The 16535-nt window shown below is 38.4% G+C and overlaps 1 protein-coding gene across 3 annotated transcripts in view; it reads right to left on the bottom strand.

The window, feature by feature from the left end:
- The window catches only part of XPO4 (exportin 4), a 143856-nt gene that overhangs the window by 19668 nt on the left and 107653 nt on the right, over positions 1–16535 (bottom strand). For all 3 annotated transcript variants that reach the window (XM_070409326.1, XM_070409328.1, XM_070409327.1), the window contains exons 10-16: positions 13075–13251; positions 12309–12451; positions 11101–11246; positions 10108–10285; positions 4444–4603; positions 3731–3900; positions 2542–2716 (exon numbers count right to left, since the gene is read on the bottom strand). In XM_070409326.1, the coding sequence (XP_070265427.1) occupies positions 2542–2716; positions 3731–3900; positions 4444–4603; positions 10108–10285; positions 11101–11246; positions 12309–12451; positions 13075–13251 (1149 nt within the window). The remainder of the gene's footprint in view (positions 1–2541; positions 2717–3730; positions 3901–4443; positions 4604–10107; positions 10286–11100; positions 11247–12308; positions 12452–13074; positions 13252–16535) is intronic.

Below are 16535 nucleotides of genomic sequence, written 5' to 3'. Positions count from 1 at the left end.
AATACTATTCAGCCATAAAAAAACACACGCAAAAATATCCTCTATTGAGACAACATGGATGGACATTTAAAAAAAAAAAATTTTATTGATTTTTTACAGAGAGAAAGAGAGAGGGATAGAGTTAGAAACATTGATCAGCTGCCTCCTGCACACCTCCTACTGGGGATGTGCCCGCAACCAAGGTACATGCCCTTGACCGGAATCGAACCTGGGACCTTTCAGTCCGCAGGCCGACGCTCTATCCACTGAGCCAAACCGGTTAGGGCAACATGGATGGACCTTGAGGGCATTATACCATGGGAAATAAGTCAGACAGAGAAAGACAAACAATGTATGATTTAAATTATATGTGGAATCTATTTAAAAACACACACACACAAAAAAAAACAAAAGCACCAAACTCACAGAAAAACTTTTATTATTTCCAACAGTAGGGGTGGAGGGAGGGGGATTTGAAGACAAGTGGTCAAAAGGTACAAACTCTCAGTTATAAAATAAATATAAGCACTAGGGATGTGATATACCAGCAGTCGCCAACCTTTTGGACCTCGAGGACCACCTGTTGGCGACCGCTGTGATATACAACTTGATGATTATGGCTAACACTGTATGACACATAGGAAAGCTGTTAAGAGAGTAAATCCTAAGCGTCTTCACAAGGAAATTTTTCTTTTTTGGTTTTTCTTATATCTATATGAGATATGAGATGATGGATGATAACTGAACTTATTTCACATTATATGTAAGTCAAACCATTATGCTGTACACCTTAAACTTATATAGTGATGTATGTCAATTAAATCTCAATCCAGCAAAAATTATAATTCATGGAAAAATGTAAGTGCATGCTATCATCTCACTTCCTTAAGTAATTTAGCTTTAAGAAAGAAAGAAAGAGAGAGGGAGAGAGAGGGAGAGAGAAGGAAATCCCGTAACTCACAGGACACAACTTCAATGCCATCCACAAAATTCAGCCACTATCCTCATCTCTTTCCAATAAAACATTAAACCTCAAAGTAGGGACTGACACTGTGTTCTACAGGGATAGGCAAAAGTAGTTTTCCAGTTTGAGTACACAAAACAGAGTTTATTCTTAAAATTTTTTATTTATTTATAATAATTTATGTATTAATTGTTATATTATTTTCCATATGAACAACTATAAACCTACTTTTGCCCCACCCTGTATAAAGGGCGAGAGGGTAAATATTTTAGACTGGGCAGGATATGCCACCTCTGTCCCAACTACTCCGTTACAACTATGCTGTCATTCAGACATAGCCATGGACAACATGTAAACAACTAAGAGTAACTGTGTTTCAATAAAACTTTATAGGAATAGACAGCACACTAAATTTGGTCTGTGTGCTACAGTTTTCCAACCTCTGTTCTACAGGGTCAAGCCCAATACAAGGACCTGCCTGGTTTTTCCCTTTTCAACTCCTCATAGTATAGGACATAACTACGGATACTCAGTTATGCCCTGAGTATAAGAGTCAATAGACATATTCATGAAGGTAATATCTTAATTCTATTTAAACCTGTACATATAATAACACAATTATTTCAACTAAAATACATGGTCAGCCTGGTTTTTCTGGTTCTGAAGTGACAACGCCCTAATGTCTGCCCCTTCTAGTCTCAAGGACTATAGGTCGGTAACCTACATACAATGGTAAGTCTTGGTTCCCAATTTAAAGCTTATTATGTGAGGCAATGTCCATGGTGGTTGTTATGAGTTGAATTATGTCCCCGCAAAATTGTTATGTTGAAGTCCGAACCCCGAGAAACTCAGAACATGGCCTTATGTGGAAATAGGGCTGTTTTCAGATACAATTAGTTAAATTAAGATCAGGTCATTAGGAAAGACTCCCTAATCCAGTATGACTGGTGTCCTTATAAAAAGGGGAGATTTGAACACAGGCACACAAAACATGGAAATTTTCATGTGAAGATGAAGACAGAGGTAGGAGTGGTGTGTCAACAAGACAAGGAATGCTGAAGATTGCCAGCAAAGCTCCAGAAGTTAAGAGAGGCCTGGACCACATGATCCCTCACAGCCTCAGATGTAACCAACCCTTGGACACCTGATCTCAGACTTCCTGCCTTCAGAGCAGTGAAATAATGAATTTCTGTTTAAGCCGCTAAGTTTGTGTTACTCTGTTATTGCAGCCTTAACAAACTAATACAATGGTTAATTTGTATCTCCTTGTTGAAGACAAAAGAACATTTCACTGATTCTTAGTGAATAATTAATATACCACTTCAGATTCTCATTTGAGTTGGGGAGAAAAATATACCTAAACTGCAGAACACTTGCAGAATAGTGATAATTAACATTCAATATCATCACAAGCAGATACAAATAAATCATAAGATGACATTTACAAAATAATAAGCTTCAACCCATACATTAGAAGGGAAAAATAACAGAAAAGCAATGACCAATGTTTCTATCTCCAGTGACTATTTTATGGCAATACATAGATAAAACAACAAAGTTCCACCAGAGGGTGCTATCAGTGTCAGGGGAACTGTTACCTCAGTCCAATATTGTTGTTTGGTTTCTGTGTCCATCTGTGCAAAACCTCCCAGGACAAGGGCCTTCATCAGCGTCCTCTGCACCGGACTGGACAGAAAATTCAGAGGAGGGCTTCGGGTTGCAAACTGTTTAGCTAAATTCCACCAGTTTTCACACTGGATTACTAGGTTTGCCCTATGGGCAAAAACAACAAAAGATAGATGTACCACTTAGATTGTATGTAAACTAAGTAAACAAAATGGAAGGTGCCAGGATTTAATTAATTTTATTTATTTATTTAATTTTATTGATTTCAGAGAAAGGAAGAGGGAGTGACAGAAATATCAATGATGAGAGAGAATCACTGATCAGCTGCCTCCTGTACGCCAACCTAAGCATGTGCCCTGACCGGGAATTGAATCATGGCCTCCTGGTTCATGGGTCGATGCTCAACCAGTGAGCAACACTGGTCAGGCTGGATTTAATTGATTTTCAAGTATAGTAAACTGGGCATAGAATTTGAAGACCCACAAGCTTGCATTCAAATCCCATTGGTAATCTGACTATGTAAAATGTATTTAATCTCTCTTATTAAATCAGTCTCCTGATCTGTAAATAGGGATAACAATAGTAAAAACAACATTACATCTCTTGGCTGAGATTGATGTGATTAAATAGGATGCTTTATATGAAATGCTTGGAAAAGTACCCAGTATATTATAAGAAATCAGTAAGTAGTAGCCAATGACAATAGTAATAATAATAATCGTATTCCTATGCAGTAAGAAAAATGAAAACATTTCCAAAATCTGTTGTAGAAAGCAATTTTTAATTACTAAATTATCAGCTTTTCTCATCTTCAAAATGGGATAATACTAATAGGATACCTGAATAATCAAATGAAACTATTTTATTATAAAGTTTTTTAAAACTTTAATATATAAATAAATTACTAAATTAAATACGTATGGTACTCATAAGATACTTTCATACCAAATCCTTGAACAGTCAATGCAATCCTCACTTGTAACACAGGGAAGCCCTATTTGCACTTGTAATAATAACCTGACACTGTTTTTTAAACGCACTGCTCCAAAAATGCAGGATCTACCTAGACCTTAGGACCAATTGTTGTCACTTGCAAAGTCTACAGTAAAAAGCAAGCTCATTACACACACACACACAGCCTGATTCTTACAATCAGCTTACCTTTCTCTTCTTTCCACCAAAGTGACAAGGAGCTGCACAGTGTCACTTGCAAGGTCCTGCTCACTACTCCACACTGAGAGGTTGCTGATGACTTTCTGTAAGAGGTAGCCAATAATCCACTGAGAACCCTCAGTATCTGCTCCAAATGCTGTACTGAATGGTAGACTTATCTTAAAGAGAAAACCAATTTTTTAGGTCAGAAAGAATGATCAGCTAAAAAAAAAAAAAAAAAATCCATAGAAAAATCAAACTGAAATTAGCATCTAAATATGAAGTGCTGCTCACTTCACATCATTTTATAAATTCATATCCGTAAGTCCAAAAGAGACATCCTCAATCCACTTAATGTTTTCCAATGTGATTTTTAAAAATTTATCTTTATTGCTGGAAGTATTAGCCAATGTGATTTTATTGTTCACTTTAATTTATTGTTATTAATACACTAACATGATATTTACACAAATTCAAAGAACATAAGTTAATCTGTTCTCAAACCGTAATCTATAACTTAACATCGGTTAAAGTACACTGAATTAAATGATGTGCTCCAAGAAAAGTTATTAAAATAGCATGTCACTAATGCAGTTCTCTTCAATGTGGAAAATGTTCAGCTTAGTCACATTTTGATAATAAAATCTCCAAGAAAATGTTCTCATTTCTGTAACTGCCATAATCATAAATCCAAATCAAGTTAAATAGTTTTACATTCTGACCTGATCATATAGCTTCTCATCCACCAGGAGATAAGTCTTTGCCCAGCGTTTTAGAAACCAAACAATATCTTTGCCCATTTGAGGGCTTAGCAGATCAGTGAGATCTGCTCTTATTGCTCGAGACTCAACTTCCGAAACTCTGAGAACAGCAGATAACAGCCTATGGGTACAAAAAGAAGTCATTATTCTTCGTTTATTAGTTAATTTCTTCATAAAAGTCCTTTTTTTGTTTCCCAGCTCTCTGGATTTAGGCCAGGTTATTCTTGAAATTTTCATTAATAACGCTGTAGACAAATGCCCTACTTTGTTGCTGATCTTTCAGGAAGCAGCAAACAAGACAAAGAAATGGAGAGGAACTGTGGCCAGAGATAACCTTCTGTTGAAGTTGTGCCTGCATTACTATCTAAAGAAATTTTTCAGATTCAAAATGGAGAAATACATAAAATTAAAAGTTCAGAGTAGCCCTGGCCAGTGTGACTCAATTGGTTGAGCATCATCCTGTACACTAAAAGGTTGCCAGTTCGATTCCCCATCAGGGCACATGCTTGGGTTTCGGTTGCCAATCAGTAGGCAACCGATTGATGTTTCTCTCTCACATGGATATTTTTCTTTCTCTCCCTCTCCCTCTCAAGTCAATAAAAATATATACAATACAATAAAATAAAATTTCAGAGTAGATGCTAACATTTTCAGCACACCATCACTACCTAACAGTGACATAATTAGCATTGGTCATTTTATGATGCAGGGTCTGGTAATAGACTTATCCAGAATGTTTTGAATATTGAGTCCTGTCTTTAAATCTGATAGTCCTGTCCCAGTCAGGTGGCTCAATTGGTTGGAGTGTCATCCTGTTCATCAAAAAGACTGCAGGTTCAATTCCCGGTCAGGGTACATACCTAGGTTGCAGGTTTGATCCCCAGTAGGGATGCTTACGGGAGGCAACCAACCAATGTTTCTCTCTCACATGGATGTATGTTTTTCTCTCTCTCTCTCAAAAACAAACAAACATATCCTTGGATGAGGATTTTTTAAAGATCTGATAGTCCTATTCATTTCCTATAAAACTTGATTCTTAATGGTATTATAAAATTAAAATCTTACTGGAAAAATCACCTACATGGTGTATGTAATGTCCTTTTCTATACTACATAATTAACAATGCAGCATGACGTGCAGATAAATAAAAAAAGCCTTTGTTTCAGAATGGGATTAAGTGAACACATAACTAGACATGATATATATTTAAGTTGCCTTTAGCTAAAGGCAAAGAAGCAAAGATTTAATTGAAAGAACCCATTACCACACCATTTTGTGAATATCAGTGCTAAGAAAGGGGTTTTAATCACAGGAAGTCTGGCCACTACCTTCCTACTACTCTCAAGATAACTGAACTGTCTCTTTGTAATGAAATCATACAGACATTTCAGTTCTTTATCCAGTTGGATGTCCCAGAAATACCAGATACTACTGATCACTCTGCCCTTTTGAAATGTCTTCCCTTGCACCATATTTTCCATATTTCCCCTAATTTGTTTCTTACTCTTCCTCGGGTTATGACATCCTCTTGTCCTCTGATCTCCTTCTTCTTTTAAACAGTTGGTTTCTAAGGTTCTGTCCCTAGAACCTCTTCTTTTTCACTATATATACTCCCTTCACCACCAGTGTTCAAACTTTAAAAAAATTATTTTAGGGTGCATGTAAACAATAATATCCTGACAACTTCACAATACATTAAAATTTTCATATAAGAATAAATAGTTTTGGTGAGACAGAATTTGATGTTTTTAAGAGGCTGTTCTTCTCTAAAACAAAGAAATCTCATTAAGACATCTAGTAGAATTTTTTAAAAGAATAGTTTTAAATATTATAATTTTCAGCCTAATAGAATTTGAAATAGCTGGAGTAGCCACTTAAACTTATGCACTGGAATTTAATTACCATGCTGTTGCGATACTCACCACCATCCATTTGAAAAATAAACAAGTTTTTAACAGTTGGAAAACAGATATGTCTAGCTACTAAAATATAATTTTATAAAATTTCCAATGAACGTAAGACTTTTAAAATGTCTTCTATATTGAGTTATTACAATACTTAGTAGTACACAATTGCACAAAATATCAACACAATTTAAATTATTAAACATAAATATGTCTGAATGAGATTGATGTAGCAGGGTTTTATTTTTAAAATAAATTTATGTACCTGTGAAAAAATATTTCTTATTGCTAAAATAAGACAGAGTTGAGTATAATTTGGCTCGTTTTTCATTTTAATAGATAAAAAGACGTGAAAACTCATTCAACTTCAAGGAAATTGAAGGCATTTAAAAAATAGCAGAGCCCTAAATTATCTGAACTTATTGCAAGTTATATGCCAAAAATCACTAGAGCTCTACCACCAAAAACTATTTTTAATAACATGATAACTGACAGCTTTATTAAGTCACTCTTTAGTGGTATTTAAGGCAAAGGACTGAAAACCTCCTGACTTATAAAATTACTGGTTTATCATTACACCAGTCACTCAATCCCAATACCACACTATCTGGAACTCTGCAGGTTTCTACACACCTGCCAACCCATCACAGTAAGACTTGGAACAAGGAAGAGTTTGCCCTTTTTTTTTGTAAAATGGGAGCAAGGTCAAGAAGAGTACCACAGGAAGATGAACCCTGGGCTCCGGGAGCCTGTCCTCATTCCTGCCTCTCTTACCACTCTTGATCAACCCCAAAGTCCCCAAGAGCTGCCCCTGAAACACCTGTTATCCATCTGCCCTTCCCCCATCTTCACTCCACTAACGGAAATGCTTCCTAACTTACCAGCCATCCTTTATATCCAGCTTCCACACTGCAATCTTCTAATAAAACAATTTGATTAACTCACTTCCCTGTTTCAAACCCTTTCAACACTTTTAATCCAACTTCTTTGGCCCACCCTACTTCTCTACCTTCAACCAATACCTCTCCCTTCAAGTGTGCACATGAGCCTCCTCTCACTTCTGGACTCTTTGCTAGGCTGCTGTCAGTGCCTGGAATACTATTTTCCTTCCTCTTTATGCTGCAAGTTCCCATTCATTCTCCAAGTGTCAGTTTAAATGCCAACTCTTGTCAGGAGCCCCTCCCTTGGTCCTCCTGCATCACTCTATATCACCCCTCTACCACATCCTCAGAGAAGTTGAAACAACTGAAAACATCACAATGTTGTTTTAGTTGTTGCTATCCCAAGATTGATACCCTGGTCCTACTTCAGTTTCTTCAGCGTGCTATCTGAACATACTTTACATTTCAGACAGCATTCAGTGTCCCAAATAACCCAGTCCTGGTATTATGGGAAACATGGGATTACCTTCTCAATTCATAAACCAGAAGTCAGCACAGTGAGTCAAAGAGAGCTTTCTTTAAAGTCTCCCAACCTCTACTATCACTCTGGTCTGGAACAGCATCTTTCTCTGGATGACAGCAAATAGCCTCTTCACTGATCTCCTGCTCCCACTTCTGCCCCAGGTAGTTTACCCTCAATGCAGCACGGTCACCTCAAAACCCTACAAGAGCACCCACCCCATTCAGATCAGAAACTACAAAGGCCCAAAGACTTCACTGATCCCCTCTACTAGTATTTTCCTCTCTAACTCCATCTGCTACACAATTTTTTCTCACTCTGCTCCATCCACAGTAGCCGTTCCTGCTGTTCTTGGATGACTGCCTGCGGTGGGCCTCGGCATCTGCTTTCACTGTTTCAATATTCTTCCCGGCCTCCCTGGCCTCTCACCAACCCTAAGCCTTGGCTCACCAGACACCTTCTAAAGAAAGCCAACATTGACTCACTATTTAACGTTACAAGCAGTCCCTGAGTCTGCACTCCTGATTCCCGACCCTGCTCAGCTTCTTACCACAGCACTTATGGTCTCCTAACATACAACATAATTAACTGATTATCTCTCCCCTACAAGAAGCTTCAAAAGGGAAGCAATTTGTCTGTTTTGATCACTAATGTATCCCAAATGCCTTGAACAGTACCTGGTATGTAGGAGGTATTCAACTATTTGCCAAATAATTTCAAGAAATGTAAATTAGTTTTTCAATCAAATAAGGAATATTTGTCCAATATACCATTTAATTTCACATTAATTTTCTAGACTAAAAAAAAAAAAAAAGACAATTTTTTTGGTGGTTGTTCCAACTCTCACCTTCTCCCTCCATAGTCTGTGCTCTCAGATACCAAAATGTTTTGCTCCCACAGTGATAACTGGGACTGGCAAAAATTGAAAAAGCACTGAAAATACAAGGAAAGCATTCCTGATGGTACTGCCCAGACAATAAATCTGACAGTACTGCTCAGGCAAAAAATATGACAAAGAATATCATGTGACAGCATGCTGAAATGAACTGCCTTTTAATTATCATTCACCATGAATCAAACCAAAGCAAAAGCAATGATTTTCAGACTTAATCCTATGCCTATAGTCATTCTAAAAGGAACAGAAAACTTTTTCAATAGATCCTTAATATTTTATTTCGAACAAGAGAATGCAAGAATAAAGGAATAAATTCCCAAACATTTCCTTGATATTAACTTATGAGTTCAATTTTTTAAAAATCATATTTTCTACTGCACAAGCTTAGTGATCTCCATGTATTTGGGCATTAAGTAAAAAGAATAAGGGGGCCCTAACCGGTTTGGCTCAGTGGATAGAGCGCCAGCCTGCGGACTAAAAGGTCCTGGGTTCGATTCCGGTCAAGGGCATGTACCTGGGTTGCGGGCACATCCCTATAGGAGGTGTGCAGGAGGCAGCTGATCGATGTTTCTCTCTCATCGATGTTTCTAACCCTCTATCCCTCTCCCTTCCTCTCTGTAAAAAATCAATAAAATATATTTAAAAAAAAAAAGAATAAGGGGGACAGCACCCTGTTTGAGTTACTGACTTTGCAACTGACAAAAAACCAATGTTATTTCATTGTTGACATTTCTGCCTGAAACCTAAATTTAAATAAATACACTGAAATTTATAATGCTGTTTACAAATTCACTTTTCGGAAGACATTTAGTTCAGATTTATCCCTCCTTAATGTCACCATTAAGAAGTAATGAAAAAGTTGCCATTACTATTAGAAAGATCAAAGTGAATTCTTTCATTTGAGGCACATAGTCTTTTACCTTCACTGACAGGGCTTTTAAGTTTCACATATTCAGGGTAAATATTTCTATTTTGTAAGATAATAATCCATTTTCCTTAAGAAAGACACTAATGTGAAGTTTTAACTTTATGAACAATAAATACTTATTAACATTCATTGGGTCTCTAATAATCTCATATTCTGTTTCTTGCATTTAGAGTGCCTGTACCTGTATCAGTACTGCTTTCTGATGGATATAATCACAGTGCATTAGAGCAAATGTCCCCTCAAAGTCTCCCTGTATTCAGAATAACTGAATGCTTGTTCTCCTCAGTACTGGGTATGGCTGTCAATCTCACCAGAGTGGCATTGCTTAAATATACTGAGTACTTGCCGTCCTTGTTTATTTCAAGGCTTCTCCAAGTTTTATCTTCTTTCATGTATCAGATTTATAACGTACCTATCACTTGAGTCATCTACCCATCAACTCAGAACTTAATAAGACAGTATAAATTACAAGAGCACAGCTATAGAGTTCATATTACCTAATCACAGAATCTGTTCTGTTGTACCCTGGGATGGAAGAAGCCTTTTCTCCTGGAGATCCCAAAATTTGAAGTGTTGTATTAATGTCAACTTCAGATGAATGCTTAATGGAATATTCCATTATTTCTGGAGGTATTAGCGGAGTCTCTCCCTGAGTATCATCAGCTAAGAGGTAGCCTTCAGTTTAAAAAAAATTAAAAATGAACACTTAACAAATCTACATTTATCAAATTGCACTATAAATGTTTTGTTTTATTTGATTTACATACATCATATAAATTGATGTAAATGTAAATTATAAATGTAATATGTTATTTCAAGTTTGATGAGAAGAAACGTTCTATTTCTTAGATAATTAACTCTCAAAAAAACAGGAAAAACCAAAGGACAAGTGTTTTAGTCAACAATTTTATCACTCATACTGATATGTAGGCTTTTTATTTTACTACCTTTTAATAATTTTCAGTAATATATTCTGTAAAGTTAATAAGAATGCTACCATTATCTATGTCAAAACTTAATATTTAGGGATGCCTTTTCAAAAATTAAGATTTTTTCTGATTATTTAAAATACAGAAACACTGACAGTATGGTTACAGAAGAAGACTCTAAAAGTCAGACTGACTAGATTTGCATACTGGCTCCAAAAATTAATAGCAGTGTAACCATGGGCTAGTTCCTTACAACTCTTTAAGTCTCAGATTCATTTATAAGAAGGGGATAATAATAATGACAATAATAATACCTAAAAATAACACCAATTCAGTGGGCTACAATGAGCTCTACATAAAATATTTGGTATGCAATTGGCACTAAATACATGTTAGCCAATATTTTTTAAAAAAATGCATTTGTAGCTGTAACATAGCAGCTGTTGCCAAATTTCATCCAATACTATGTATGGACTATTATTTTTAATACATGAAATTTATTTTTAAGGCTTAAACTGCTCAGCTGGCAATTACATTTTTAAAAATAAACAACCAACCAACCTGTAACTAAAATAAGCCAGTGAATATCTTCATATAGCTCATCAAGTATTTTGCTGTCAATGGTGCTTGAACCAGGTGAAGCAAGTAACTGCTGCTGATGTCGCTGTAACTGACCGTGGAGCCTTGTTACTCTTTCTTCTAATAAACTAAAAGAAGAAAAAAATAATAGTTTCATAAAGTTCAGTAAGCAAAGACCTAGAATAACATAATTTCCATATCCTATCTAATAAAGCAGGAATATGATAATTGACCCTCACACCATCGCAAAAGATGGAGGCACCCAGAGCCAATAAAGAGAGAAAATGCTAATTGACTGCCCCGCCCTCAAAAATGGCAGTGCCCACAGCCAATAAGGAGGGAATATGCTAATTGACTGTTCTACCCTCAAAGATGGCAGCGCCCACAACCACAAGATGGTGGCACCCAGTCCCCTCAGCCCCACCGGGGTGGCAGACACATGGCAAGGCTGGGCCACCCCCAGGCGGGCCCAGCCACTCTGCATGCCTGTCTCCAGAGTCCCCCAGTCCCCTCAGCCCCCAGTCGCCCAGGGCCAGCTCAAGGCACAGGCAAGCCTTGGATGGCGGCTGCCCAGCTGTCCAGGGCCACCCGAGGCTCAGGTCACCAGGCCGGCCGAGGCTTGCGCTGCTGGCAGTGGCAGCAGCAGAGGTGTGATGGGGTGTCGCCTTCCCCTGATCACCAGGTCGCCTCCTGCCCCTGAGGGCTCCTGGACTGTGAGAGGGGGCAGGCTGGGCTGAGGGACCACCCCCCCGTCCAGTGCATGAATTTTCATGCACCGGGCCTCCACTATTAACATAAATTTAAGATGTTGCACGAAAAGATATATACAAAAGTATTTATTATTATACACAGCTGTTCTCACAGCACTACAGGAACTGTGATTTATCATTTATAACAGAATTAAAATAGTGCTTTTCAAATAATCAAGGTTTAAAACAGGCATTTGAAAGCTGGATATTCCAAGTTTTTATTGATATGGGTCAAATCATGTCTCACACCATGTTTCCATAATCTCTCTGCCATCTATGCTGTAGTACCTGGGCTCCAATGTAAAAGCCAAGGACTGCAGCCATGAGTGTGTTTCTGTCCATTTGCTCCAGTGTGCAAATCGGGTAGGGGTGTATAAAGTGCTCTTCAAGGAAGTGTAAGTACAGAGTATTTGCTCCATGGGTTCTCTGGCCTGTGTGTACCTTGTCAGAAGAGGTATACAGTGCTCTGCGGCAACTCTTCCTAGCATTCCTACACTGGCTAGTTGATCTGAAAACTGGTCTCGGTCATCTTCTTGAAGTTCACTTATTTCCTCTTCCTCACGAGAGGTCACACCATTGGCAGTCTGTTTTCAATGAGAGAAATAATCAGTAAGGAGCTGTATGCCCTCATCCCGTAAGCCACGCATTTCTGTTGCACTATGAAATACCTTCCGCACTTCACGTGAGAAGGGGAGCTGGCCAGAGCTAACCTTCAGGGCAGCTGTCTAGAGACCCGTATCTAACTGTGCCGACAGCCTTATAGTCACCCAATGAGAGGGAGGGGAAAACACAGAGGAGAAAGAAGTGAAGGATAAAAACCCGCAGAACACATGTAAACACAGTTGACTGCCCACTAACAACCCACCTCCCACACCACAGAATTTAACTTCTGTCACTAAAAAGATCTGACATCTTTAAGATCCACGATCCGTGTAAACACGAAGTCATTAATACTACTTGAAAACTAGGAAGACAAAGGTGGGTAACTGAAAATTGAAGAGAAAAAAAGTTAAACTACTAACTACATACCACAAAACATGGTACACTTAGACAAGGGACCACTATAGCTCTCTAATGCTCTCAGCAAATATTTTGAAGAAGTTCAGTTCAAATTTCTAGCATTACACAACGTACAAGAGGATAAAAACTGACAAAATAGAGCCTATACTGGAACAGATTTTTAATCACAATCTGGCTTAAAACTTACCAAATTCCTTGTGCCATCTGGAGCGGCCAGGTGGCACTGAATATAGGAATTGAAGACTTGAACTGCATGCTGGGTAAAAAAGCCTTTATGGAAATGTTTGTCATCTTGGACCAAAGTCAGCCAGGACTCCAGCAACTTGTCATATGCTTCCATGTAGACCATGTCATCTTTATCAAGCTAAGAGAAAAGAAGTTTTACAAAATAATGGCCAGAAAAATAAGGTGGGCATTATAACAAGAGTCAAATAGCTATACATATAGTTTTATAAGTTTGTTTTATAAGTTTTTCCTTTACTAAAGGTTCTCAACTATCCTATATAATAAAAGGTTAATATGCAAATCGACCAAACAGCAGAATGACCAGTTGCTATGATGTGCACTGACCACCAGGGGGCAGATGCTCAATGCAGGAACTGCCCCCTGGTGGTCAGTGTGTTCCCACAGGGGGAGTATTGTTCAGCCAGAAGCTGGGCTCACAGGCTGGTGAGCACAGTGGCGGTGGCGGGAGCCTCTCTCACCTCCGGGGCAGCACTACGGATGTACAACTGCCAGCTTAGGCCCGCTTGGACATGCTCTGAGGGGTCCGACTGCGAGAGGGCACAAGCTGAGAGACTCCCCCCCACCCCGAGTGCATGAATTTCATGCACTGAGCCTCTAGTTATTCAATAATCTAGCTGAGTTCAGTCTAAAATTAATCAATTCAAACATTGCAGAAAATATGTGTAGGCTTTGAATTAAACTTTCTAAAACCTAACTTAATCTAAATAAATCTTCACAAAAAGGAATTGATGTTTATTTCTTAAGCCCTAACCGGTTTGGCTCAGTGGATAGAGCATTGGCCTGCAGACTGAAAGGTCCCAGGTTCGATTCCGGTCAAGGGCATGTACCTTGGTTGCGGGCACGTCCTCAGTGGGAGGTGTGCAGGAGGCAGCTGATCGATGTTTCTCTCTCATTGATGTTTCTAACTCTCTATCCCTCTCCCTTCCTCTCTGTAAAAAACCAATAAAACATATATATATGTATATGTGTGTATATATACATACATACATACACATATATATATGAAAAGATTAGCTAGTTCAGTGCCTTTGTAGAATGTTTTTTCAAATGAAAATATTAACATTTTTCTGTAGTTAAGAGACCTGTTAGAATGAAAATATAAAATGTGTACTTACTACACACTTTTAAATAATTTATTAACACTCCGGTGTGGGGTGAATTTCCCGCCAAAATATAAGATGGCCCGGGCAATTATTGGCAATTATTTAGGTTTCCCGCGCAAAATCAGGGATTTTTATGATACCTATTACCCCAATGGGTATGAAACGGTTCGCATACGCAGGTAGGTATCTTTGTGAACGGCAAACAAACAAATATTTGGTAATACGCAGTTACAATCGGCCCGAGTTTACACGTTTCCCGCACTCCACCGCAAATCTATATGAACCGAGTTAAGACGGCTCCCGCGGAGTACGCGCAATTCACGCGAGCCGACTTAACTCGTTTCCCGCACTCCAAGTGTTAAAAATGGAGCATGAGCCCAGCAGGTGTGCTCAGTGGTTGAGCACAGACCTATGAACCAAGAAGTCACAGTTTAATTCCTGGTCAGGGCATATACCCAGTAAGAAGTGTGCAGGAGGCAGTGATCAATGATTCTCTCTCATCATTGATGTTTCTATCTCTCCCGTCCTCTCTGAAATCCATAAAAAAAATTTTATTTTTATTTTTAATGGAGAATGAGCCCTGGACTCTTTTGCTCAGTGGATAGAGTGTCAGCCTGTGGACTGAAGGGTCCTGGGTTTTATTCCATTCAAAGGTAGATACCTTGGTTGCAGGCTTGATCCCTGGCCCTGGTCAGGGCATATGCGGGAGAAAACCAATCATTGTGTCTCTCGCACATCAATGTTTTGGTCTCTCCCCCTCCTTTCCACTCTCTCTAAAAATCAATGGAAAAATATCCTCAGGCGAGGATTAACAACAACAACAACAAAAACGTAGAATGACTAGCTTAATCAGCATATTTAAGAATGTGGTGAACCCAGCTGGTGTTGCTCAGTGGTTTAGCATCAACCCAGGAACCAAGAGGTCACCAGTTTGATTCCCACCAGTTTGTGGGCTCAAGCTTCCATAGATGTGTGCAGGAGGCAGTCAATCATGACTCTCTCTCATTGATATTTCTATCTCTTTATTCCTCTCCCTGCCTTGTTCTCTAAAATCAATAAAAACATATTTTTTTAAAAAAGGATGTGGGCCCTACCCAGTTTGGCTCAGTGGATATAGTATTGGCCTGTGGACTGAAGGGTTCCGTGTTTGATTCCGGTCAAGAGCACATACCTTGGTTGTAGGCTCGACCCGGGAGGCAACCAATTGATGTGTCTCTCTCACATTGATGTTTCTCTCTCTCTGTCTTTCCCCCTCCCTCCCTTCCACTCTCTCTAAAAATCAATGGAAAAATATCCTTGGGTGAGGATTAATAAAAAATAAACTTTCCCTCATAAAAAAAAAATTGTGGGGAGAACGTCATTTTATAATTTTTTTAAAAAAGCAATAGGGCATACAGAGGAGTCTGAGGAAGATGCTGAGACCTTCCTACTTAATTAATAATCTAGATATATAATTTAATTTGTGTATCAATTTCTTCATCGCAAATTCACTAAATGACCATTCAATGAAACGCAGAATACTTAGTGTCAAGCACTATGCTTAGCGTTAAAAACATAAATAATGTACCATTCATGCTTTTGAGCTTTGTCCAATGGGGAAGAGAAACAAACAGAAAATACAATAAAGGCCATTAGAAGCAAATAAAGATTTCCAGGTTAGTTTGTAAAAACAGGCATCTCTCATAAATAGTTACAAATAAAGAAACAGAGTCTTTGAACTATGTATATATGCACTCTTAAAAAGGTTTTGGGCCGAAACCGGTTTGGCTCAGTGGATAGAGAGCGTCAGCCTGCGGACTGAAAGGTCCCAGGTTCGATTCCGGTCAAGGGCATGTACCTGGGTTGCGGGCACATCCCCAGTAGGAGATGTGCAGGAGGCAGCTGGTCGATGTTTCTCTCTCATCGATGTTTCTAACTCTCTATCTCTCTCCCTTCCTCTCTGTAAAAAATCAATAAAATATATTAAAAATAAATAAATAAATAAATAATAAAAATAAAAAAAAAATAAAAAGGTTTTGGCACAAACCACCATTTCTGACATTCTGTTAATAGGCACTAAACCTAGAAATGCTAAAGGCCTAGAGACCTAATCCGTAACTTGCTTTTCTGGTTTCTACAGCAAATAGACTGTCCTAACCTACAAATGCAGAACTCTGGAACCTTCCTAAGAGAGTACTTTCATCAGTTTGTAAATAACTCAAAAAAGAAAAACGCTGGAAGATCTACGTCAGGAAGTACTCCAGATTCAGCTGGACCACCAAAATACTACCACTAGCTCATGACCTCTAAGCATCAGGTG

This window comes from Myotis yumanensis, unplaced genomic scaffold (assembly GCF_028538775.1).
Source record: "Myotis yumanensis isolate MYYU_CA2020_CCGP unplaced genomic scaffold, mMyoYum1.0.hap1 SCAF_3, whole genome shotgun sequence".
Taxonomy (NCBI): Eukaryota; Metazoa; Chordata; class Mammalia; order Chiroptera; family Vespertilionidae; genus Myotis; species Myotis yumanensis.
This window is presented reverse-complemented; position numbering and strand designations above follow the sequence as displayed.